Source organism: Marmota marmota, unplaced genomic scaffold (assembly GCF_001458135.2).
Source record: "Marmota marmota marmota unplaced genomic scaffold, marMar, whole genome shotgun sequence".
NCBI lineage: Eukaryota > Metazoa > Chordata > Mammalia > Rodentia > Sciuridae > Marmota > Marmota marmota.
The window spans coordinates 66,116,676-66,142,429 of record NW_026000026.1 but is presented as its reverse complement, the minus strand read 5'-3'; the positions used below and the strand labels follow the sequence as shown (position 1 = coordinate 66,142,429).

The following is a 25,754-nucleotide window of genomic DNA, read 5'->3' as shown; positions in this document are numbered from 1 at the left end:
TTTGTCAGCAAGGACTGCCATAACAAAGTACCACAGCCTGGGTGGCTTAAACAACAAACATTTATGTTCTCATAGTTCTGGAGGACAGAAGTCCAAGATCAAGAGCAGGGGCAGCAGGGTTGGTTTCTTCTGAGGCCTCTCTCCCTCTATGCAGCTCTTCATCTAAATTTCCTTTTGTTCTAAGGACACTAGTCATAGTGGATTAAGGCTCACCCTAATTGCCTCACTTTATCCCAGTTGCCTCTTTGAAGATCCTCTCCAAATACACTTAAAAATACTAGGGAGCTTCTTATGTATAAATTTTGCAGGAACACCAGTCACCCCATAACATATTGAGGGATGATTCTTGGTCATTCACAAAGGCTACAGTCCAGCTGAAGAGTTCAGAGAGTAAAAATTGAGGTGAGGAAATGAGAGTCAGGGAATGACCTAAGGCTTCTTTATCAGATGCCCTGGGAAATTGGAGCAATCAAATAAGGGAGCTTAAGGAAAGGAGTGATAGACTTAGTGTATAAGCTATACCTGTTGAAAGTCATAAACTTGGGCTGGGGATGTGGCTGAAGTGGTAGCACGCTCGCCTGGCATGCGTGCAGCCCGGGTTCGATCCTCAGCACCACATACAAACAAAGATGTTATGTCTGCCGAAAACTAAAAAATAAATATTAAAAAAAAAAAGGGTCTCTCTCTCTCTCTTAAAAAAAAAAAAAAAAGAAAAAAAGAAAGTCATAAACTTAACCTAGTTGGAATACACTGCAAACATGGGTATAATTTTTTTTTTCCTTAAAATCACCAAGCACAGAACTAAAGTATACTAGTTTGCTGCTCTGTGTGTGTGTATGACAGCATTTTGAAGGGCTGAAGAGAATTCAAAGTCTATTGATGGCGCCACTTCATTCAACAGTTAAATATGTTAGATTTACAGCTTTTTGAAGTGGAAGTCTCTGGGGAAAGTTGAGGAAGGAGAAAAGGAACTTTTATGGAGCATCAGTAGTTGTTAAGTGCTCCATTAGGCACTTTTATGAGCATTGCGTATCAACAGGGCTGGTATTATCTTTGTTTTGCAGAGGGACACTCAGAGGTGCTGTGTTATTCAGTGCTATGTAGTGGGTGGTAGAGTAAGGATTTGAACTCAGATTAGTCTGATGATGAAGCTCCCGTATTTTTTTTTACCACACCCGATTGTCTCATTTATCTTGAGGTGAAGATAATTAATAGCTGAATTTCCCTGATGGAAGATATTGCTAAGACGGAAAGAATCAGAATAGCAGTCTTCTAGAGCTCGGGTGAAGGGGGTTCAAAAGAGTGAAAAGTTGGGAAGGGATACTGACCACCTGTCCCCATATCTTGCCCAGAGCTGGCGCTGGCTGGGTGCACTAAGGCAGCCCTATTGAGAGCTGAGGCCTTCCCGGTCCTTCTGAGCTGGGAGGCCTGCGACAGGATGGTGCGCCCTCTACAGGCGACTTGCGGCGGACAGTGAGAGACGACCAGAACAGGGAGCCTGTGGCGCAGGAGCTCCTTGTGCCCTCTAGGCAGTGCTGTGCGCTGCACTGCCCCGTGGCTCCTGGGACAGCCCTCTAAGGTAGCTGCCCTCCTTGCATTCTTTAATTCTTGTCCTTTCTACCAGCGATTTCTCTTCCCCAAATCTTGTCCACATGGGTTCTGGCTCTCCCACAGGACGGGCTCAGCTCCAGGAAAGAGGGAGCAGATCAGGGATTGTTCCAGCAAGGCCCACTGATTAATTTTAAACATCTTGCCTCTCCCAGGACACTAGTTTCTAAACCCAGCCTCCTCTTAACATCCTTTCTATTTCTGTATTTTCCTCGCTGCTTTCCACAGAGATTCGGATTTCATTAGTGATGTGAACTGATAAAGACAGACAGCCCATCCGCGATTTTAAATTCGCTGCTCTAATTTAATCTCTCCTTTGATGTTTCTCCTTTAGAGGCAACCTTAATCAGTTGGGTTTTCTTGGCTGCTGTTCATAGCTCTAATTTTTAGCTATGAGGTCAATGTCTTTGCCCTTCCTCAGCCTTTCCCCAGAGTAATCTGTCATAACAAGCACCTGAAAAAAGTGCTCTCATCTCTCCAGGTAGCCAGCCGTTTCATAAATTCCTTAACCACCTTGTTCACCGCAGATACAGCAGGCAGCCAGTGGATCCGAGAGTCCTCAGTGTGAGGCCATCTGCATAGACTGCTGGCCATCGAGTTCAGAGCCCTGCCTGGTAAATCTGGGTGAGCAGCAGAGCTGAGCCCTTGCCTTTTGGGGATGTGAAATATGTTGCAGGATACAGTAAATGGGGTACATTGACCTTAGGGTGCTGAGCTTTAGGAAAACTCCTGGACAAGCAGGTGACCGCCTACCTTCTCCACATTCGTGTTCTCTCTTCAGCTCAGCCACATTTCTGAGCAGATCATTCCACCACAGCTACTCCTAGGGAAGACTCTTGCCTAAGAAATGGATGAGGTGGGTCCAGGAGCAATTTACATAAAAACAAATGCACATTAGCACTACCATCTTGTGCACCTGATAAAAAGCCTTGCTTTAAGAAGGCCACAGGGATGCTCTGGAGATGGCTTTTGGGGATTATTCATGAACAGTTCTATATGTATGTGTGCAAGACAGAAGGATAGAGAAAGTACAGCTAAGGGGAGTAACAATAGAAAGCCTGTTTTGAATTCATCAGATTAGAGACTGGAATAATTTTGTAATTTTGTCAGGTCTCAATCCATCTCTCTTTTCTTCCAAAGACCTAAGAATGAGTGTATTTCAAACATCAAGGGCAGAACTTTTCTTGACCAAATGGTCTTTTTGAAAATTTAACTGTTTTAGCTGGACATGGTGGTGCACTCTGTAATTCTGACTAATTGCGAGCCTGAGGCAGATGATCACAAGTACAACTCCAACCCTGGCAATTTAGCAGCAACCTGTCTCAAAGAGAAAAGGGTTGGATTTGCAGCTCAGGGGCATAGTACCCCTGGGTTCATATCCAATACAGACACATAATTCAAAGAGCAAAACAATGTTGAAAGGATACAGTGACATGTTCCCACTTATTCTACCCATATTTACCTTTCCAATGTTTTTCTAGATAAATGTAAACAAATGATGAGTATATATTCTTAAATAAAAGAGGGCATAACATAGACATAATTCTGCACCTTGCTTAGGAACACATTATGACAAATTTAAAACGGAGGAGTCTAACAGATCATTTGCCCACTATATTCTATAATTAATATTTTTCCATACTTTATTACATACCTATTTTTTTAAGAGAGAGAAGTTTTAATATTTATTTTTCAGTTTTCGGTGTACACAACATCTTTATTTTATTTTTATGTGGTGCTGAGGATCAAACCCAGTGCCCTGCACACGCCAGGTGAGCGAGTTACCGCTTGAGCCTCATCCCCAGCCCCTACATACCTATTTTCTATCCTATCCTTCTATCATTTTATCTTTTTTTCTGGTCTATTTCAAAATAAATTAGACACCACAATTAATCCTACATAATTGAGCATGCATATGATTAAAAGTCAACATTTGTTTACTTTTATGGATGTGAAATTCACAAAGTGTGCAAATCTTAAGTGTACATTCACCAGTTGTGACAAATGAATGTCCCCGTGAAACCCACACCCTATTGAGATATAGAGCTCCCACCCAGAGAACTATTATGCAGAATTTTTTCTCAACAGAGCAGTTTTGCCTAACTTCATAAAAATGGAATCATAGAATGCATGTTTATGACTTTCACGTAGTATAATGCCCTTGAGATTCGTTCGTTGAGTTGATCAGAAATTCATTTCCTTTTATTGCTGATAGGATTCAGTTGTATAGGGATACCTTACCCCATATACTAGTTTAATTATTTTCCTCTTGATGGACACCAGTCTCCAACTAAATTTTGGTTATTGTGAATAAGTCAGTGAACATTCTATTTTTGTTGTTGTTGAAATATGTTTTCTTTTCTCTTGGGTAAATACCTAGGAGTGAATTGCTAGATTATAATCTAGGTACATTAACATTTATTCAGAACTGCCAGATGTTTACTAAAGTCCTTGCACTATTTCCTATTCCCACCAGTAATGTATGAAAGTTCCAGTTTCTCCACATTCTTGTTAGCACTTTATATGGTCATTCTTAAAAATTAGCCATTATGGTGAACATGTGGAATTTAATTATGAATATTAATGACTTATGAATATTAATGACTTCACAGTGCTTATTTACATTTCACATGTGTCTTCCTCTGTGAATTACCTGTTCAGATCTTTTGACCATTTAAAATGTTTTTCTTCCCTTCACCATGTCCTGATTATCTAACTTGTTAGAAAAATGTTTTGTCACTGTTTTCTCAGTTTATGGCTGCCTACTCAGTGTCTTTTGATGATGGAATTTTTAAACTGAAATTAAATCAATTTTTTTGTTACTGCTTTTTCTGTTCTAGAAGCTTTGACTACTCCCTGAGTCACAAAATCATGTTTCTGAAATTTTTGTGGCTTTGAATATTACTTTAGACCTCTGAATCATCTCAATTTAATTTTCTGAGTATCAAGTGAGATAGGAGTCAAGGTTCTCTGTTTTTCAATCTGCCTTTGTTTCACAGCCACTTGTTTAAAAAACTTTCCATTCCCTGGTGTATTATTGTGGTGCCTTGGTTTAAAAAAAAAAATCAATTGTGTATATAAGAGTGGGTCAATTTCTATGCTTCATTATTTCTGTTTATCCATTTGTAAACCCTTATGTCAGTACCCCACCATCTTGGGGGGGGGGGGGTCTGTCCTCTTACTTTGTTCTTCTGTAGGATGACTGTAGATACTCTAGGTGCTTTACATTTTCATGTGTATTTTAGAATCTTCTGGTTTGAAATTTCAATTTAAGTTTCGAATCTTGCCATTCTGATAGGTTAGAAATGGTGTTTGAAAGCAGTTTTAATTTTCATTTCCTTTATTAGATGTGAGTTTGAGCATTGATCAAACTTTCTAACAGTGGTGGCCTGATGCTTCAGGAGTGAACAGGATTCCAGAAAGGACCAGCAATTTCCCAACCTCCCACCTCCTCACCTTCACCACCTCCCTCCCTTCCAAGCTCCATTGTCATTACTTACATCATCCTAGTCCACATTTGTGAAGTTTCTGGTATCCTTTAGGAGTGGAGAGAGATGAATGGCAGCTCAGCAAATAGGCAGCTTAAGAATGAATATGATCAGGTATGGTGTTGGTGCATGCCTGTAATCCCAGTGACTTGGGAGGCTGAGACAGGAGGATCGTGAGTTCAAAGCCAGCCTCAGCAATGGCGAGGCACTAAGCAACTCAATGAGACGCAATCTCTAAATAAAATACAAAATAGGGCTGGAGTATGACTCAGTGTAAAACAACAAAAAGTGGAAGGATGGACAAATTCACAGGTAGAATGGTTGGCACATATGCAGACATTTGAGTGGGTGATTTGAACGTGGGGAGGAAGGGTAGGTGCCAAACACTTCCCTGTGAGCTGCACAAACCAGGGTATTTTCTTAGTGCTCCCCAGGCTTCTGCACACACTCTCTGAGGTCTTTAGGTCAGTGATTTGATTGGACCGGGACAGCTGAATACCTGACAGGCTGAGTGTGAGGATAAAGGTCAGCAAAGTGTCGTACTGAACACCCTGAACCTAGCTGTCGGAAGCAAAGTTCCAACACTGTTGAGAGAAAACAAGGAGATGGAATTATTTTCAGATAGAGGGCAGTCATTCCAAGTGTTCCACGTCCCTCAGGCCTGCCACATGAAGATAGTGCTCTTTAAAATGGATGTCAGTCTTGGAATGTTTCCTGAAAGACAGTTTAGAAATAGAATGTGTCACTCCATGAGCCCGCTGTCCCATGTCAGTGGAAAATTCTGCAGTCTGCAGATGAGACTCTTATTAGAGAAACAAGGTTTTATAGGCATTATCTCCCTATAGGAAAATTATTACATCAATGAATATTTATTAAGTTATATAAGGAAACTGGTAGTGTTTCTTCAGTTGATAGAACAACTTTTCCTATACTCAAACACATAAATTTATGACTCAACTTATTTTCTGCTTTAGTATTCCCATTACAAAATATTTCATGTATACAAAATGAGATACTGATAAGAAACAAGAATAATATAGGTATCACGTAGAGACCACTCACATATGGTCATATGGTAGGTATATGTTTTAGAAGTAAAGAGTTTGGAAGATCCTGTATACCTCTCTCCATCATATTTGTATCGCCCCCAAACCAACCAAACTACAGAATTTTGTGTTTGCTTGTTTATGTTGTAGTATTAACTGAACAATTACATATGTTCCAAAATATTGTTGCAAATTTTATATAAATTTTTTTTTGTGTAAATGAGCTTATACTATATGTAATTTTCTATGGTTGCTTTTTATTCACATTTGTTAGGTTTATAGAGGTATAATTTGTATATGATAAAACTTAAATTTTTTTAGTGTTCAAATGACTTTAGACAAATGTGCAACTGAGTACTCACTCCTATAGTAAGGACAGCATTTCCATTACCTCAGAAAATTTTTGTGTACACTTGGTAGTTATCCCTCAGCCACTGATCTGGGGGATGGGGGATGTGTGTTTATGTACTTTTTGGCTTTTTTCAGCTAGTCATATGAATGGAGTCATAGGGTGTCTTCTTTTTTTGTTTATTTTTTCTCTTAACATACCAAAAGGTCTTTTTGTGGCTGTTTCCTTTCATCTCTGTCTAGAAGTAGATTTTCTGGGTCATACGGTAGGTATCAGTTTATAAGAAATGCTCAAAATATTTTTGTGCCATTTTACATCCCAACCAGCCATTGTTGAAGATCCTTCAGAAGGGGTAATGTCAGTCTTTTGAAGTTTACCACTCTATTTACTCTACAGAGTTATTCCTTTGAGATTTTATTATTTTGTTATTTTTATTAACATGAACTAATTGCACATATTAATGGAGTCCAGCATGATATTTCAACACATGTGTGGAGTAAGCATGGGTCACATCAGGCTAATCAGCATTTCCTTCTCCTTATTCCTTTAGGTTTGGAGACGTCAAGCTGTTCTCCTAAATGTTCATAAAATATGCAATAGGTCAATGTGAACTACACTCATCCCTCTCTGCTATGGAAAACCAGAACTTACTCTGTGTTTTGGTATCCATTTCACCTCTTCTTCCTCTTCTATTTCACTCTCTTCATCCCCTGTCCCAGCCTAGAGTAATCACTATTCTACACACAGGTTGACTTTTATTAGCTTCCATGTATGAAAGAAAATGAGGTACTTGTCTTTCTGTGTTAGGCTTATTTCACTCCATATAATAATGTCTTCTATTTTCATCCATTTTGTTGCAAATGACAGGATCTATTCTTCCTTGGGGCTGAGTAATATTTCATTGTGCAGTATACATTTTCTTTATCCATGATTATGACTTGGATCTGAAATGTTTCCCAAAGGCCCATATGCCAAGGGTGATCACTGGAGGTGTGCCCTTGCTTGGAGATTTTGTAACCTCTGTCTCTTTGCTCCCTGGTCACCCAGTAGATGGGCAGTTTTGCTTTACCATGTTCTCATTACCAGGATGTTTTGCCTTGCCATAAGCTATGGAGCCAATCAGCTACAGATTGAAACCGCTGAAAACATAAGCCTCCATTCCTCCTTTCCACCCCGGGGGATTGAACTCAGGGTCACTCAACCACTGAGCCACATCCCCAGCCCAATTTTGTGTTTTTATTTAAAGACAGGGTCTCACTGAGTTGCTTAGCACCTTGCTTTTGCTGAGGCTGGCTTTGAACTTGTGATCCTCCTGCCTCAGCCTCCCCAGCCACTGGAATTATAGGCGTATGCCACCCTGCCCACATCATTTCTCATTTTAAGTTGGTCTTTTCTCAGGTGCTTTGTCAGAGCAACCACTGATTAACTCATTAACTCTTAACTTCATTCATCTGTGGACAGGCAGCTAGATGGATTTCACATCTTATATGACATTGGCTGTGAGTTTGTCACATAGCCTTATGTGGGTTACAATTCTACTGTGCATTTTCCAGAAACATTTTGTGAATATCTTCATCTCTTCTACCATTTTTTAGTTGTATTGCAAGTATCTTTTTCAAAGAGTAAATGTTTTAAATTTCAAGAGCCCAATTTATCATTTTTTTATGATTTGTTTTTTGTTTAAAATTTTTTTCTAACCAAGGTCACAAAGATTTTCTCCTATATTTTCTTTTAGAATGTTTATAATTTTTCCTGTACAGTTAGGTCTACAATCCACTTATCATTAATATTTATTTGTAAGAAGTAATGGCAACAGTGTTTGCATTATGATAACAAAATATCGGCACCATGATCAATTGATTATATATACTGTATTTAGGTCTTCTTGGGGTGGCAGTACCAGGAATTGAACTCAGGGACACTCAACCACTGAGCCATATCCCCAGCCCTATTTTGTATCTAGAGATAGTGTCTCACTGAGTTGCTTAGTGCCTCACTAAATTGCTGAAGCTGGCTTTGAACTCCCAATACTCCTACCTCAGTCTCCCAAACAGGCGTGTGTGCCACTGTGCCAGCTGTATTTAGGTCCATTTTTGCATCACAATTTGGATAAATTGATTTATATGTCTGCCTTTGAGCAAATACCACAGTTTTGTTTACAACAGCTTCCTCCCCACCCCTGTGCCTGGAACTGAACCCAGGGGTGCTTAGCTACTGAGCTACATCCCCAGTCCTTCTTATATTTTTATTTTAAGATTGGGTCTCCCTAAATTGCTGAGGTTGTCTTTGAACTTGTGATCCTCCTGCATCAGTCTCCTGAACTGCTAGGATTACCGGCACGCACCACTGGTTAATGTAGCTTTGTCATAAATTAAATAGCATAAATGGTCTTTTTCCAAAATTTTGGCTATTCTAGGTTCGTTGTAATATTGCCTTTACATGGAAATTATAGGATCAACTTAATATCTGGAGGAGGCCTTCTGATATTTGAATAGGATTGCATTAAATCTGTAGCTTATCTGGGTAGAATTGATACCTTGGTACAAACCCAATGGAAAAATGATGGCAAGTGGATTCAGATGCCTCTTGTGACTGGAACTTTAATATGACTGTCACACTATTTCACTCTGCCAGTAAGTCTGTTATAATTTCAGTTGTTTTCTATTTCACTACACTTATATTGGCTATCTCTTCTTCCTGTTCTCGGCCAAAGTTGAAACGTTGAGTACCTCACGTTTTCTCAAGGGACTTGATACTCTTTGTAATTTAAACTGGTTAGTTGTCTGATGAAGTCAGCTCTCTGACCTAAACAAATTATGATATTATAGATTATCTGGCTTTTCCTCAACATTTAGAGCAAGAGTGACATTTCCTTGTTTCCCACATAATAAACAAAAATTAGGACCATCTAAAATTTTATTGTTTGGGTTCATTCAGCTCAAAGCTTTGAATGCTTCTCATTAATTTTCACTGTAGTATTCACTACGAGAGGATATCACAATTCACTTTACCATTCTCCTGTTGATGAGCATTTCATTTTTCTTTTTTTCCTATTAATAAGTTGGATTAAAGTTTCTCCTGGAACACCTGTGCAAGTGTTTACCTCAGACGTGCACCCAGGAAAGCCAGTGCTGAGTCATTGTGAAAACTACTCTTCCTTCCACATCTTCATCTATGCTTGGTGTGTTATCCATGTTTTTAATTCTGCTAGCATTGTAGGCATCAAATTATATGCAATTATCTTTCAATTTACATTTCCCTGATTACCAATGAGGTTGAATATTTTAAATCTATTTATGAATCATTTATCTTTCCTCTCTATAAAATGGGTTCTATCTTTCCTTTGGGTTGTTTCTTTTTGATATGTAGGATTCTTTATATATTATCCATTGTTAATTCTTTGCTAATTACATGTACTATTAATTTGTCTTCCAGTTTGTCTTTTCACTTTCTTTATGATGTCCTTTGACAAACTGAAGTATTTAATTTTAATGTAGTTTAGTAATCTTTTCCTTTGGGTCTTGTATAAGAAGCAGTCCCCTGATCCAATGTTATAAAGATATCTATATTTTCTTCTAAAAGTTTCAATGTTTTGCTTTTAGTATTTAAGCTTTTAATCTACCTGGCTTTCTTTTTTTCTTATGTAGAGTGTGAATCAGGGATTTATTATCTTTTTTTCTCATATGGACAACCTAATCTCCTTCTGCCATACAATGAGAAGTCCATCTTTCCATCAATGATCTGTAGGGCCACCTTTGCAATATATCAAGTGTTTGTCTATGTTCGGGTTTATTTCCAGTCTCTGTGTTCAGGCCCACTTCTATATTTGTCTTTGCTGATCTATTCTCACATAAGGCAAGTCTCCAACCTTTGTATCTCTAATTTTTCTTTAGAAGTGCATTTGCTATTCTTGAGACTTCATTCTTAAATATAAGCTCTAGAGCCATTTTGTTAATTTATATGAAAAAAAAATATTGGACATTAGAGAATTATATTTTATTTGTAGTCAATTTTTAGAAAAATTTGAATTTTTATAATACAGTACTGAATATTTAATGTTTTGAAAACTTTTCATAAAGAGACATATTACATTGTTTATTATTGGGTACTTTATAATTTTTGCTAATATTGAAGTGGTATTGAAAAGATTATGTATTACTCTTTGAATAGAAATGTAATAATTTATTTTATATTAATCTCATCAATTCCATTAACTTGTTAGTGAGTTTGGGTTCAAAATGTGAACTGTCATATCACCCATGAATAATAGTCTTATTTTTTCTTTTCAATTATTACATAGTCTACTTATTTTTCCTGCCTTTGTGTACTGGTTAGGGTGTCCGGTGACAGGCTGAATAGAAATGGTAGTAGATGATTCCCTTTTTTGCCCTAAGATTAAAGGGAATGTTCTATTGCTTCAATGTTTGCTGTAGGGTTTTTGTAGATATCTTTGACTTCAAAGAACTTACATTTTCTCCTCTGTTTTCTAAATTTTCGACTGCCTGAAGAATTTTGTTCAGGTTTGCTCTCTTAGTGTGACAATTTTCATTAATATGTCTTATAAATTGAAGCATTCTTTTATTCTTAGAATAAAACTAATTTAAAATTTATATTTTTATATCTTTTTTCATTACTTAAGGATTTAAGTTTTTCTTTACTTTGGGGAAGGTTCATCTATATTCATGAATAAAATTAACTTGTAATTTTTTTGTACTTTCCTGGCACTTTGCTTTCAAAGTTATATTATCTCATTAAATTGACTGGAGAGTCTCCTTTCTTCCCCTCTTCACCCTCCTCCTCCCTGGAAAAGCTTGCAAGAAGGCACTATCTGTTCTCTAAAGCTTTTGCATCACCTCTACTCCTGTATTTGTAGGTCTGCTATTGTTTTTGTGGAAGGATTTTAACATTCTTACTTTAACATTTTTTGACTTTGAAACAGTTATAGATGGTCAAGAGGTCGTAAAGGAACATACAGGGAAGTTCTGTGCTTGTTTTCCCTGACCTTGCTTAAGAATTAGACTTTAGTATAATCCAGAGTTTATTCAACTTTTGTTAGTTATACATGCGCTCCTGTGTGTATTTGTTTGTATAGCTCTATGTGACTTGATCATGTGCAGCTCTGAGCAACCACTGCTATAGTAGTTATTCTGAAATATACCATTACCACAAGTCTCCTGGGTCCTTCTTTCACAGCCACACCCATTCCTTTGCCCCATCCTTAGTTCCTGGTAATCACTAATATGTGATGAGATTATGCAATATGTATCCTTTTGAGATTGGCTTTTATGGCTGAGCATACTTTTCTTGAGGCTTCTTGTGTATCAGCAGTTCACAGCTTTTCATTGCTGGGTAGTAGCTCACAGTATGGATGGACCACAGTTTGCTGTATGTGCTGAACATCTAGGTAGTTTCCAGTTTGGGGATATTATGAAAGAAGGCTGCTATAAATATTTGTATAGTTTTCTGTATTAATTGATCTCCAATCCCTGGGATCAATGCTATGGGAAGATTTTAAAATGCTGATTTCATTTCTTTACTCATTATAGAACTATTCTAAATGTTTATTTCTTCATTTTTCTTGGATTCATTTTTTTCCAGGAATTCTTCAGTTCTTTTTAAGCTTTTAATTTTATCTATGTTTTCACTCTTAATATAGTTCTTTTTTTTTCTCCCCTTAGTAAATCTCATCAGAGGATGATTTTTAAAGAACTAACTCTTGGCTTTGTTGATCCTCCAGATTGTTTCTCAGTGTAAACTCTGTCAAACATGTCAACTTATGGAAAAGAAACACATTCTTAATTTTTGTCCTTCACTGTTCCTTTAAAATTTGTCCAGTGGAAAAAAGTTTCCCATTTCTCCTGAATGGAGATTCAGATGGGCTCACTATTCAGGGCTTCTCAACAATGGTACTGTTGACATTTTGGATCAGGTAGTTCTTTAACTATCCAGGGTCTGTCCTGGATGTTGTAGGATGTTTAGCAGAAAATCTGAACTGAACCCACTAAATGCTAGTAGTTTCACTCCCCAGTTAGTGACAACCAAAAATGTCTGCAGACACTGTCAAAGTGTTGAGAACCTTGCCTTGATTTTTATGTTTCATCATAATAAACAGTTCTAAAATCACTTCTGACCCCAACTTATTAAGATCATAAATGAGCTCATGCTTAGCTCATGAATTTTTATTTTTTATTTTGCATTTTCTAGTATAAACACTCCTTTTGGTTGTCAGAAAATTCGGTGAAATTTATTGCCTAATTGCGGTAATTAATTTCAGATGTTTGATTTCCTTTCTCTCTCTTGCCCTTTACAATTGGATTTTATTTCTAATTTTCCCCTTATGCTTCATCTTATAAGTGACCTCTGGTATTGCCAAGGTGGCATCTGAGGAATACATGCTTAAAATAGACAAATGGTTATAATTCATGGAACATCTGCTTTGTGGTAAGAAACTAGGGGGGTATACTGATACAGGACTCTTATTTTAGACCATGAGAAAGTCTGTGTGTGACTGAGGGAGAAAGGGAAGGGATCAGTGAAGCCAGGAGGGGAGAAATGGTGCTACAAATCTGGCCTCTTATTTTTTAAGTTTCTGTATGCATTGGATTTATAAATGGGAGAGGTCACATTTAATTTGATTTAAAAAAAAAAAAATTAGGGGCCAACCTGGCTGGGGCAGATGGCAGTCCCCCTACTTGGTTGAGATGCATAACAATAGTTTAGCCATAACAGATGATATGTTCCATCTCTGACTGGTATTTCTTGGAAGACTAATGATGTGTGCAGCGCTGGAGGTAGAAAAAACCTGGTTTCTGGGTTTGGGATTGACTATGACAGGGTCTGTACTGTTCAGAGACCCTAAGATTGTGATGGGACACCAATGAGCAAATCCCCTCCTGCCCAACTTGCAGCCTCTCATAAGGCCCGTGCATCCTCTGTGTGTTCTTCAGGGTCCCACTTGCCACATTACTGTGTCATAATCATTCCCTGACATTTGGCAGAAGGGCAAGGAAGAGACAGGCAGGCAGAAGAAGGGCCTCCAGGGGCTGCTTGGAAATTAGCTTGAGATGAAAACTCAACAGGTTTGAATTATTTATTGGCTTTTACATGGGTTAGAAGGAAACTTTTTTTTTTCCCCCCAGAAAAGGGAGAGGCCTTCCTGGATATGGATTAAGTCTAAGGCCTGTTGAAAGGTAGCGGGGGAAGGCTGGGAAAGAGTGGCTTCCAAAGTTGTCAATACCTCAGCTTCCTGTGACATTTATTTTTCTATTAATTCTTGGCATTTATATTGCTGTGATAGATCAATTAGCCTCTCACAATGTTGAGTCCATTGACCTTATCACACCACTATCTTATGGTGCCACTGGTCACCACAGGGAGACTACAAAAGAAACATTTATAATTTTGAATTACCTAAGCCCTAGGCTAGGGAAACATTAAAAGGCTTAGTGTAGATAATCAGCCGCACATTAGATGACTGAACCTTTAGGGAGCCTTCCTTTTTCTCATCACTCTTGAATTTTGACAACCACTTGGTATAGTTTGGATTTAAAATGTTCTCCAAAGGCTTATATGTTAGTCTTGGTCCTAGGCCCATGCCATTATTGGGAGGTGAGGTGTACTGGAAAAACGTTAGGTTATTGGGGGCATGTCCTCAAATGGGATATCGGAACCCCAACTTGTCCTGTTTCTTTGCCTTTTGGTCACCGTGAGGTAAAAAGGTCTCCTCTGCCATGCCTTCCTGGTATGATATACTGTGCCACCACAGGCTCAAGCAACAGGGCCAAGTGACCATGGACTGAACCTCAAATTGTGAGCCACAACAAACTTTTCATTCTTTTAAGTGGGTTATCTCAGGTATTTTGTCACAGAAACAAAAAGCTGACAAACACACCAAGACACAAAGAAACAGAACATACTCTGCATAGCACTTGTGTTCAGGTATTCCAAAATGGCCAGAGACTTGGGAGATCATAATCTCAAAGCTTGAAGGGGCCTTAGAGATCACTGTTGGCTGTAAGTACAGAAACAGACTGTGGAAGACTGAAGTGTAAGGAAATTGACTTAGCTGCCCCACCCCACCACCTATGGTCTTCTCCAAAGTAAAAATGAGCTAGAGAACAAGGCTTGGAAATTGAACGTAACCCAGGGTGTTCTGGAGAGCTGGGAACCAGAATTTATACAACTACTTTCTTGAAAGCAATGGCTTCTGCTCTGATGAATATTTTCTGCTGCTCTTCAAGATTCAGTCCTGGGAGAAAGGATCCAGTTGGGCAAATAAAGGATTTCTTGGCTTCTGTAGTGGGAGATGGGTACTTGAAATTACTACTCCATCAGTAGCATACCTTCTGCTAAAGTGAGAGTTCCCCTGGAAAAAATCAGGATGTCTTCAGGAAGGGAGAGCAGGTGATGGGAAGCTTCCTTCTCTTTCCAGAAAGGAGAAAATGCTTACTACTAATCCAACTTCACAGGGGAGGAAATTGTGGACTAGACAGTGATATGGCTCATTTAAATTTATATTGAATGTCCAGTGAGGGAGAAGAGGCCAAGTTTTCCAGCAACCCCCTTGGTGCTTGTGACAACACCAGATGCCATCAGCCTTATTTATGTGTAATTTTAAGAGTTTGACCGAGGTGTGTTGGCCAGTTCATGTGTATCAGATCTGGGGAATTTAAAAAACCATTTTATTGACTCAGTTTCCAGTTAAAGGGCCACCAAACATTTTTAATAAAATATAGTTCTGACCTGTGTTTCCTTCAAGCAATACCACCACGATTTGCCTGAAGAAATCACCAGCTAGAGGTGGGGAGTACACAGTGAAGTGCAGGACTTTAAACACCACAAGAGCCCAGGGGATTTCAAGGATGCTGTTCATTTATCCTAGGGAATGAATTTCAGATAGCCCAACTTGCTTGGTGATGGATACACCTGGTCCTAATTAATTGAAGTCAATAAAAGCACAGGTTGTCTGAGATTCTGTGCCAGAAATCTGCTGAGGAGAGTGCCAAATTTAAGAGCTATGGTGAGAAAGAAGAGCCCAGGGACAAAGGTCTGGTCAGGTTATTGCAGAAGCAGGAGGCTCAAAGAGGATTGTGTGGGTTCGTTTTACCTATCTTAAGAAGCTTGCAGGTCATCCCACAAACACTAAACACCTGTGCTTTTCAGAGGCAGTGTGACGTTGACTTTTCTAATCCAAGATCAGGGCTGGGGAAAGAGCCTGGTTTAATTCAGGGAAAGTAAATAAATGATCGAATTTGGTACATTGCCCAAAACCTGTGTAAATAACAGCATGCGGTTTTAGGAAGGGTATTGATTGGTGGCTACATGGAAGTCAAGCATCTTGGCTCTGTGACCACTCAGCTCTGTACCAGAGACAGGTAAGGATGCATACCTATGCCTTTTAGTAGCCACTGCAGCTTGTTTTCAAACATCCCTCTCAGCCACCTTTCTCCCCTAAATCCTGTGTTATATCTAAACAAATCCTCCTATGAAAAACAAAATAAAACCCCAAGCTCAAAAATATAAGAAAATCTGGCCAATAGCCAATCCACACAGAGAACTGAACTTGAACTACATTGCAGTTTTGATTTCTAAACAAAGCAGTGATTGGACTATAAGCAGCACACACCCATTATCATCAGAATTCATAAGGTTAATTACAGAGAAACTGAAAGCTAATAGTTTTTATGTACTATTACATCCCTAGGAGGCCAGTTACCATGGAAATCTTGCCTTCCATTTCTTCTACTTAGAGCATATTTATATGGAAGAGAAATGTAAACACGATGGAAAGATTAAACAAGACAAGGCACAGTTTGCTACAAATAGTTTACATTTATTATAAGAATACAGTAAAAAAAAAAAAAAGTTCTGCAGATCCATGAGTGGTAATTGGTCTACTGGAAAAGAAAAGGAGGCTACTCAAAAATGGCATAAGTTTACAAAAAATGATGAAATTGTGTTTTAAAAATGTAGAAAACAATTTAAAAACATCCTACAATGTTAGCCAAAATTCAAAGTGTATTTCTTTTGAATGTAAAAACTAACAAATAAATAAGTGTTAAATACAGATCTGAGTTAAAAATGATAAACTGCTTTATATATTTAGCTCCCATTCATTTCAGACTTGTTTACAAAGCCAGATGAACCCATCAGAGATCTTGTTTCACACTTGAACTTTCCAGAAGAAGCACCCTATTTCCAGTGTTTCTTTTGTCCACTTCAAAAATATATTATTTTAAACTAACAAAAAAGGCTAAAGGTGCTTTAACCTGACATCAAGATAATCATATATTGGCACTAAAGGAATCTTGTAAACCATAGGAGTGCTTTGCTCAAAATGCTGCCTACAGATGGAAATCTACACCACAGGTGGCAGAGGGCAGACCCAACTCCCCCTTCACCGCCCTTATGTCATCTTCCAGTAAAGGAAAGAGAAAGCAACTCGGAAAACCACATGGCCATAACCAGTGGCTGTGGGTTTATGTCAGGAATGGCAGTGCCTGTCTGGAGGGTGGCCTCCCACAGTTTAATGGTATGGGCACCATTTGTATGTTTTGTCTTTGCTTCCAATTTGCTCGTGTTTCTGGAGAAGTCGGGGCTATTCATGGGACTTGGGTCACTTGATTTCATTCACTTGTACTTATCTGGCTTTCCTTAACCCTCTGCAGTCATATGGTTACAAATACAACAGTTCAAGTCTTTTAGGGCACATGCCAGAAGAAGCCAAACCAAGAAACAGACACATAACCTGTAACAAAGTCACAGAACCAATATCCTTGACCCATAAAGCCCCAAACTGAATTCCAGTAGAAAGAGTATGTATTTTGTACACGGTAGGTGGGAAAGGCCTAAACTCTGAGGAGGAATTGGACATGTGTGGTGAAAGCATGGGAAATAAAACCAGCAGCAATGGGCCTCCACAGCATCCTATAGCCCAAATATAAGATCTGCTGTCCTTTGGGTTAGAGAGATCCAGAGCCTTATCAAGCCTGGCTCTTGGCACAGGCCCTCCACATTTGTGTATACCAATCTAGGGTTTCTTAAGAGTAGTCAGGTAAGCTTATTTCTACTAAGTTAAATTATTTGTAAGAAAAATTCCTACATACAATGGTGTCTGATTCTGCTCCCACCTTGTTTTATTGGTTTAAAAATAAAAGCATAAATCGATAAGTCGGACGGCTGTCAGGATGGTTTTCTTACACAGAATTCCAGTAAAAACAGATTCCCTGTAAAAACAGATTCCCTTTCAGTCGCCAAGGTTTTTGTTTTGTTTTTAACATTTTTTAGTTGTAAATGGACACAATAACTTTATATGTGGCGCTGAGGATGGAACCCAGTGCCTCATTTTCTACACAAGTGTTCTACCACTGAGTCCCAACCCCAGCCCAGCCCCCCAAGGTTCTGAATCCAGGTCAGAGATCAGGGCTGCCCTTGAGGAAAATTAAGGTTTTTTTTTTTTTTCTTTATAAAGATTGTTTAAGCACCTCAAAGAACATGAGGCTTTATTATTTGACAAGAACTACATGAGGAAGACATTAATAGTTTGGACTCACATGCAATTTCTTTTTTCATGCTCAGATTTTTTGCTGCTCAGAAGTGGGAATTGGGATGTCTTTCTTATGGCCATCTTAAATTTATCCTGTCTTGTTCAGAACAGTGCTGACATTTTCCACTGACATATGACCTATGCTTTCAAAATAAGGTCTGATGTCCTGTGATGGGGTGAATTGACTAAGTGGTCATAGTTTTGTATGAGTATTTTAACAGAAACACTACCCTTTTGTTTTCAGTTATCTGCTTTGGTGGTTCCAGTTGTAAATCTAGCTTCACATGTCATTTTAGAATCTGCTTTGGGTGGCATTTATAATGTGCTTATTCTGATATGAAAGATGTTTCCAGCATATAGGAAAAAGGTTTGAGGTTTGGCATTTTGGGAAAAGAACTACTTTGGTGAACTGTAGAACAGAGCTGATGTTTTAATACAGTGGTGCCTTGGGGTCTGTATTTATGGATAGACAGGTTTGTTTTGAACTTTTCATATTATCTCCCTTTTTCTGAAGGTATGAAAAATTATTTAACACTATGCAACTAAAGTAGTTTTAGACATTTGCTTTATAAGGAGTATAAACCAAAAAACTGCCATAAAATAGAAAAAAAGAATCAAATACACGTAGGGGTTTAAGGTGAAGTAAGTATTGTTCATTTTTCAATATTTCCTTGGGGGTGGAGGACAGTCATCTGATTAGCTTACTTGCCCAAGTTAAAGTCTATATATCCCTGGACACACCCACTCAAAATCATCATTGGCCCAAGGAAATCTCCTAAGAGCTTCTACTGAAAATGCCTTTCATCTCACATCTGCTACCCTAACCATCCTGTCTCCCCAGCAAGGGCTATAACCAGGTTATCTTTGTATTCTAAGCTGGGAATGCAAGGTGCCACTCACATACCGAGCAGGTGACCAGGCTTGGTACCTAGAAACCTGGGAGTTCCCCATCAGTCAAGGGGTCCTGCATACCTGAGAAACTCTTTGGGTCAAGACAGATTATGACATTCAAAGCAAGTTGAGGATAAAGGCTTTTCTATTTTGGTAAAGCAAAAGGCTGAGAAACAGAAGATGAGAAAAGGAAATACTAACCGTAAGTCAATAATAAATACCAGGAAAATGAGCTCCTTTTAGTGTTTAATGCACCTGACAAGGCAGATGTTCAAGAAAAGGTTCCTAAACAAAGCTGAGGAGAAATAAATGCAGCCTCTAGGGTCATTTCTATCATTTAACACTTATTACTCTGAGAACACCTACATATTGCCTCGATAATGTTTACAAATTCAAGATTTCAATAAAATGTGGTAGCACACACTTGAAATCTCAGTGACTTGGGAGACTGAGGCAGGAGGATTGCAAGTTTGAGGTCAGCCTCAGCAACTTAGTGAGACCCTGGGATGTGGCTCAGTGATAAATTGCCCCTGGGTTAAATCCCCAGTACACTCTTCCCTCAAAAAAGTTTTGAATCACTTTTGAGTGAATCCCAAATATTCTCATTTGGGGTTCATAGAGGGTCTCTGGCAAGGAGGGATGCTGAATCTGCCTTGTCACAAAGCACACCCATAGGATACTTTTTCATTAAAAACAGGAACTTTCACAGCAATTTTCTTGCATTGCTGCTATCCTAGCTGTGTACACTCTCAGCTGCCCACTGCTTAGGTAATGGGCTGAACCGCCATGTCTACAGCCTTAGGAAACAACCAAGGGTTGCTATGATTCAACTGCAGCTACTTCCCAAGATTTGCATGGTCTTTTATTTTGCAGTATTTTGTTTTGTGAAAGGACTCTGACTTCCTATATACTGATCTTTCAATGACTGAGAATACTACTGTGGACAACAAGTTCTCTTGATGAGAAACATCTAAAATATCACTGGTGTGACAAAGGGAATTTTTTTTTTTTAAAAAAAGGTCTGAGGCAGATCTTGTCAGATATCAATCCTACTTGAGAGGACACAGAGCCACAAAATAGTGTACACACAAAGGGTACCAAACTGAGTATGGGTTTTTCTTTAAGAAAGTGTTAGAGACCTGAGAGGCACACAGTATTTAATAACCTGCAGCAGGAAGTCCCTCAACCCCCATCTGGGGACTGGCTTCCCTTGGTGACAGTAGTGATTTGTTGGGAGATTGGCCTTGGAGTCATCCTGTATTGGTCCTTAGTCGCCGCCGCCCTTCATCTCCTTTCAACCTTCCTTTCTAGATGTATCTTTCTGTGTCTCTTACTTTAGCCATGCTGCGCTCTGACTGGCTTTAGGATGCTTCCAAGATTCCTTTCACTTAAATGTTATGGGTAAAAGATGAGGGACATGGCCACTTAAATTTTCTTGTTTCCCTGCTGAATTCTTTGTTTACCCAAAGTAGAGCTCAGCACAGCAAGGTCCTTTTGTGGGTCACTCTAGGAGCCACTTAATTTACCTGCATCAAGAGGTGAAGCAGGGTAGATGTGATTGAGCTGCCACTTACGAGACTTGAGCCCAGGTTAAGCTCCATTGCAAACAAAGGTTTTTATTAAGTGTGAATAATCAGTGTGCTTAAGAAAGACTAAAATTAATAAATGTAAAGATGACTTGGGATAATTTCCTTGATATATTTTTTTAAGTACTTATTTTTTAGTTGTAGTTGGACATACAAATAAAAAGGTATTATTTGATGCTGAGGATCGAACTAGGGGCCTCACATGTGCTAGGCGAGTACTCTACCACTGAGCCACAACCCCAGCCCTCCTTGATGTTTAAACACATGTTACCAAATCCATTAGGTGGGAGTACAACAAGAATGCCACCCAGCATGGGATAATCAGACCTGGGGACATGAATTTACTCTGAATATAAGGGAGGTTATTTGGTTTGCTTGTGCAAAGGCCCACACCCTGTCAGGTGACCTCTTTTGCTTTTTTTTATTTTTGGCTGCAGAGATACTATTTATTTTCTGTAGGAAAGGATCTGGCCTCCTGGCTTTACTTTCCTCAGGCTCCCTAGTGACCTTGCCCATATATTTGTTGTACTCTCCATAGGGTAACCTCATCCTCTTAGGATACACTTGCCTCAGCACCTGAGCAACAGAGTGCAGCCCCTGCTCTGTAAACTATGCAGAAGTAAAATGAGAATTTAGTACAGAAGGCTTTTTCTACCACCCAGGAATCTGAGTGTAGCTAAGTGATTTTTAATGTCTATATTTACTGATTCAGAGTTTAATCTTTGAATCAGTATGAGGAAGCAAGATGGTTTTTGAGGAGTACTAAACTATGGCAAAGATTTGTAGCTTGTATATTAGGGCATTTTTTTTTAAAAGGAGAATTTTATGGGACTTTAAATCTGTATCACTAACTCCATCAAGTAGGTAATTTTGGTATGTGAAATCCTGACTTTTTAAATCTTTGCAGAAATGAACATAGTACTGGATTTTCCCAAATAATGATAGTATTTAGACAAGATGTGAAACTAACCCAAACCAGAGGAAAAATCTTTAATGAAACACTTCTGGTATGTATAAGCAAGTCAGTAACAAGAGGTAACACTTTAATAGTAAACTTTCATGCTAACTTAGTACTATAATGGAAATATCTCCTTTTCATACAAAATCTTTGATTCCCCTTGAGATTAATAAAGAAAACACGGTCTTTTTATTTTTCAGTATTCTCTTTTGTGAAAGGACTGACTTCTTACATGCTGGTCTTTCCATGACTCAGAATACACAGGACAATCAGTTCTGTTGATGAGAAACATCTAATATCACTGGTGGGACAAAGGGAGTGTGTGTAAAAAGAGGTTTGAGGCAACTCTTCTAAGATATCAATCCTACTGTAGAGGACACACAGCCACTTCGATTACATGGAATATAAGATTATTTTAGACTTCAGATTAGTAATAAAATGGTGATTAAAAAAAAAAATCCCCCACCAAGGCTCCTCGGTGATGTCAGGTAAATAGTATACATGAAACATACTAGGAAATCTGTTCAGATGCAGTCTTAAAGCATCTCAAGTGGTGTAACTCATATCTGTGTTGTATGTCACTGTGGTTCAGTTAGGTGTCATGCATTCTAGTTTTTGTTAACAAGGTACTCAGTGTGTACTATGTTACAATTAGAACACTTTACAGACCCTGGCTTCACAAAAATGGCATTCAAGTTACTTTAGTGGTACTAGTTAAACGTTTTAAAACTATATGGTGAAACTGAAGTAAAGGTCAGGAAAACAGAAGACAAAATGTCGTTGAAATAGTTCTAAGTAATCCTGAATAACACCTGACACAAGTAGGCTCCTGTGTATGCTGATAAGCTAGGAAATCTTTTAATATTGAAATTGGTGAAATATGGATGGGGAACACTATACTGCATATATATATAATTTTAAAGAATGTTTTTAGTTGTGGATGGACACAATATCTTCATATGGTGGTGAGGATCCAACCCACTCACTCTACCACTGAGCTATAACCCCGCCAATACAAATTAGAGAAGATAAATAAATGAGTCTTTTCACTAGGAACTTTGTGGCAGGAGAAGCTGAAATCTGTTTCTGAGAACTTAAACAAAACCCAATAATATTTATTTTCCCAGAAGAAAAAAAATGTTGGCTTTGAGATAACTTTGATTATATGGAATATAAAATTTTAGCATTCAGATTAATAATAAATGGTAATTTTTTTAAAAAATCCCCAACAAGACTCCTTGGTGATTCCAGGTCGATAGTTCAGGTAACAGTCAGATTGCCTGTCCTTACTACACCTCCCATCATGGATTAATGCATTTAAGGACTTAAGAAGGGAGAAATAGATGATCCATTGATATCAGTACTCTAAGAGTTGCATATAACAAAGATTTATGACCAGAGTCGCATTCAGACCACTGGCAATTTTGGTTACAATTAAACAACTCATAGGATTTGGTGCATTTCTGAACCCTCTCTTCTCCCTGAATCAACTTGCAAATTCAGAACAGTATTTGTGTGCTTTCTGGGTATGGATTAGCCTCCTAAAGTACATAATTCCAATAATTATCAGTGACAGAAGGGATGAATAAATTATGCTTGAAGCATAACAAAATTAACAGTAAAAAATGTTTGCATAAGCTTTTCTTAATGCATGAGCCTATATTAAATTTAATATTCTATACAACTGATATGATCCTGAAAGACTCCCAATGAGTTATTAATCTTGAACTGTACCACAACCTGCTTCAGGACAAGGAATAAAATAGAATTTAAATGCTGCAGATGTCATGATGTTTTGAAAAGCTTTTTAAATTTAAACAGCTATGATGTGAATTGCAAATTCTAACAGCCTGAGTGAGTGAAATATCAATACCATGTTCATTCTTTACACCAGAATGCAAGGATTAAGCTTTGGGTTTTGTTCACAAAATTAAAGTCAGAGCCATTATTCTCTCCTTGCTGAGAGCTTAGTGTTGAGGCCTAAGTGAACAGAGTCTGGCTATTTAAAAAAAAAAAATTAAAAACATTCACTTGGAAGTATGGAAAGGGGTTGAAATGTCTTGTCTACTTAATGCTATCAAAAGAAAGTTCCATGTACTTATAATATTTGACCTTAGGGAGAACTATGCTGATTAAAAAGAAGTTTTGTAATGTTAAAGGCAAATTTATTATTCCTTCATTTTGGTCTGAATGTGCTAATCATTGAAAGGGTACAAAATTTGCAAGGATATTTGCAATGCACACAAGTCATTCTTCTCTTGAGTTCTGCACAATGGTATTCACAGGCAGCAAACAGTGAGAGAAAGGAATGTTCTATCTCTTAAGCTCTTCCCAATAATTCCTAAGGTGATATATATATCTGGACACAGCCTCAAGCACTTATAAAAGACTTCCAGGCCACCTTTACCCCTAAACATGACCATCTCCTACATATAGATGGTTGGGTAAGTTGCCTGGATGCACTAAGATTCACCTCAATAGAATCCTAGTTTTTATGGTGGTACATTTTGAGCACTGTACTTGCACACCTGTCAGCTACTGAAGATTTCTAGGAAGCATGATAAGGGTAAATGAAGAAAAGTGGAAAGATCAGGGCTTTCTTTTCTCATTAGTACTCATTTGATTTCTGAACCCTCTAATTCACACCCGCCTTGTACTTCAGTAGGGTGTAGACATACACAAATATTTGTGAACTAGAACCATGACTTCTGACAGCTCTGGAAACTGGTACAACTGGAGGGAATGACCCTTCTATGAGGAAGATACTTAACTGTCACTTGTACCCTGTAGAGCTTTGAAAATTTTTCTTGCCATTAAGAGGACTCCTGGGGCCTTTTTGGTGAATTCAGACAACATTAAAATGGACATGCATGGGTTTATGAAACATACCTTTATATTTTCATTTAAGTTGAGCACCACTCTAGCTGCTCTTTCCCCCCAGACTACCTTGCTGGTTATACTTCTTGCTGTCTCAGCAATCTAACATCCTTTAAAGGGGTGCTCTGAGGACAGTTCATATTCAGACTGAGGGAATTGACAGTGCAGGAGCATGATGATTCTTATTGGGCTTATTTCTGTCAAAACGAAAAAAAAAGAAACCCAAAAAAACCCCCCACAGTCATTCCAAATAATTCCTCCTACAAGTGTCTATTTACAGACAGACTCTCACCTTGACAGAGTTGAAAGCCAGCTGTGTTTGGAATGTGAAAACTTATAGCACCAACTGACTAGGGTCTGTGGCATAGGACAGTAGCCCACAAACTGTGCCTGATGGAGGAAAATCTTTGAGAAACATCAGTGGTCCTAGGTGTGAAAAAGACAGTTTTTTTTTTTAAATCTTTCACATGTTTAGAACCTGTGCTTTTCTATTTACAGTGGTCTGAAATGGTAGGATTGCTTGGTTAGCCAAAAAAGGCCTTGGTAGGACTATTTCTTGGATAAATCTGCATTTCACATAGTTAAAAAAAATAATAATAACCTTACAGGATGGTTGCCAGCAATATGGTATAAACTCATCATTAACGAGAACAACAGTATTAATCTGCTGGAGGACAGAGTCTTGAAGGCTGAGCTTGGCACTGTGACTATGTGATTTTCCTTTTGATGATAGTAAGCTCTTTCTGAAGTTCACTGAATGTAGGACGGTTTTCAGGATTATAATCCCAACACTTCATCATAATTTTAGAAATTTCCTCTGGACAGTTCTGAGGGGCTGACATCCGGTATCCTAAAGACCCAGGAGAACAAAGAAATGAGAATGGACTTAAGAAATGAATGCTCACACAGGGTATATGCATTTTGTAAATTTTAGTACCTTATGTTGTAGGTATAATAGAAACAAAAAATCCATTTCTGAGTATATTCTCCCTCCTCATGGGCCATAGATAAATCAGTATCACACAGCCATTAACACTTAGTTCAAAAAACATGGTCAGGAAGATATACTACAACTGCATATTTTACTTGCTAGAATTAAATACTATGGGCAGAGTTTCTAATTCATCTTCGAAAACCTAGGTTGTAGAGATGAGCTTTTAAACAGTGAAGGAAAAATGAATGAGTCATAAGCTGCTGTCTGGAAGTGTTGCTCGTATGTGTGACTCTGCCAGTGTGGGAGAGGGAGGTTCTCAGCCCTGTCCCCTGGGCAGCCTCAGGCCAGGGTACATTACTGCATCTCAACACACTCTCTTTGAGGAAGCTGTGGATGACAGTAGTGCCTGCTAGGAATAACTAGTTTTTGGTGATGCTATAGCTCTGATCTGGAACCCCCCCCCCCCCCCCCC

General features: G+C 38.5%; 1 protein-coding gene across 6 annotated transcripts in view; it reads right to left on the bottom strand.

The window, feature by feature from the left end:
- Positions 1 to 19,807: 19,807 nt before the first annotated feature.
- Fer (FER tyrosine kinase) overlaps positions 19,808 to 25,754 on the bottom strand; it is a 459,302-nt gene continuing 453,355 nt past the window's right edge. For all 6 annotated transcript variants that reach the window (XM_048811559.1, XM_048811563.1, XM_048811562.1 and 3 more), the window contains one exon: positions 19,808 to 25,198. In XM_048811559.1, the coding sequence (XP_048667516.1) occupies positions 25,056 to 25,198 (143 nt within the window). In that variant the 3' untranslated portion in view covers positions 19,808 to 25,055. The remainder of the gene's footprint in view (positions 25,199 to 25,754) is intronic.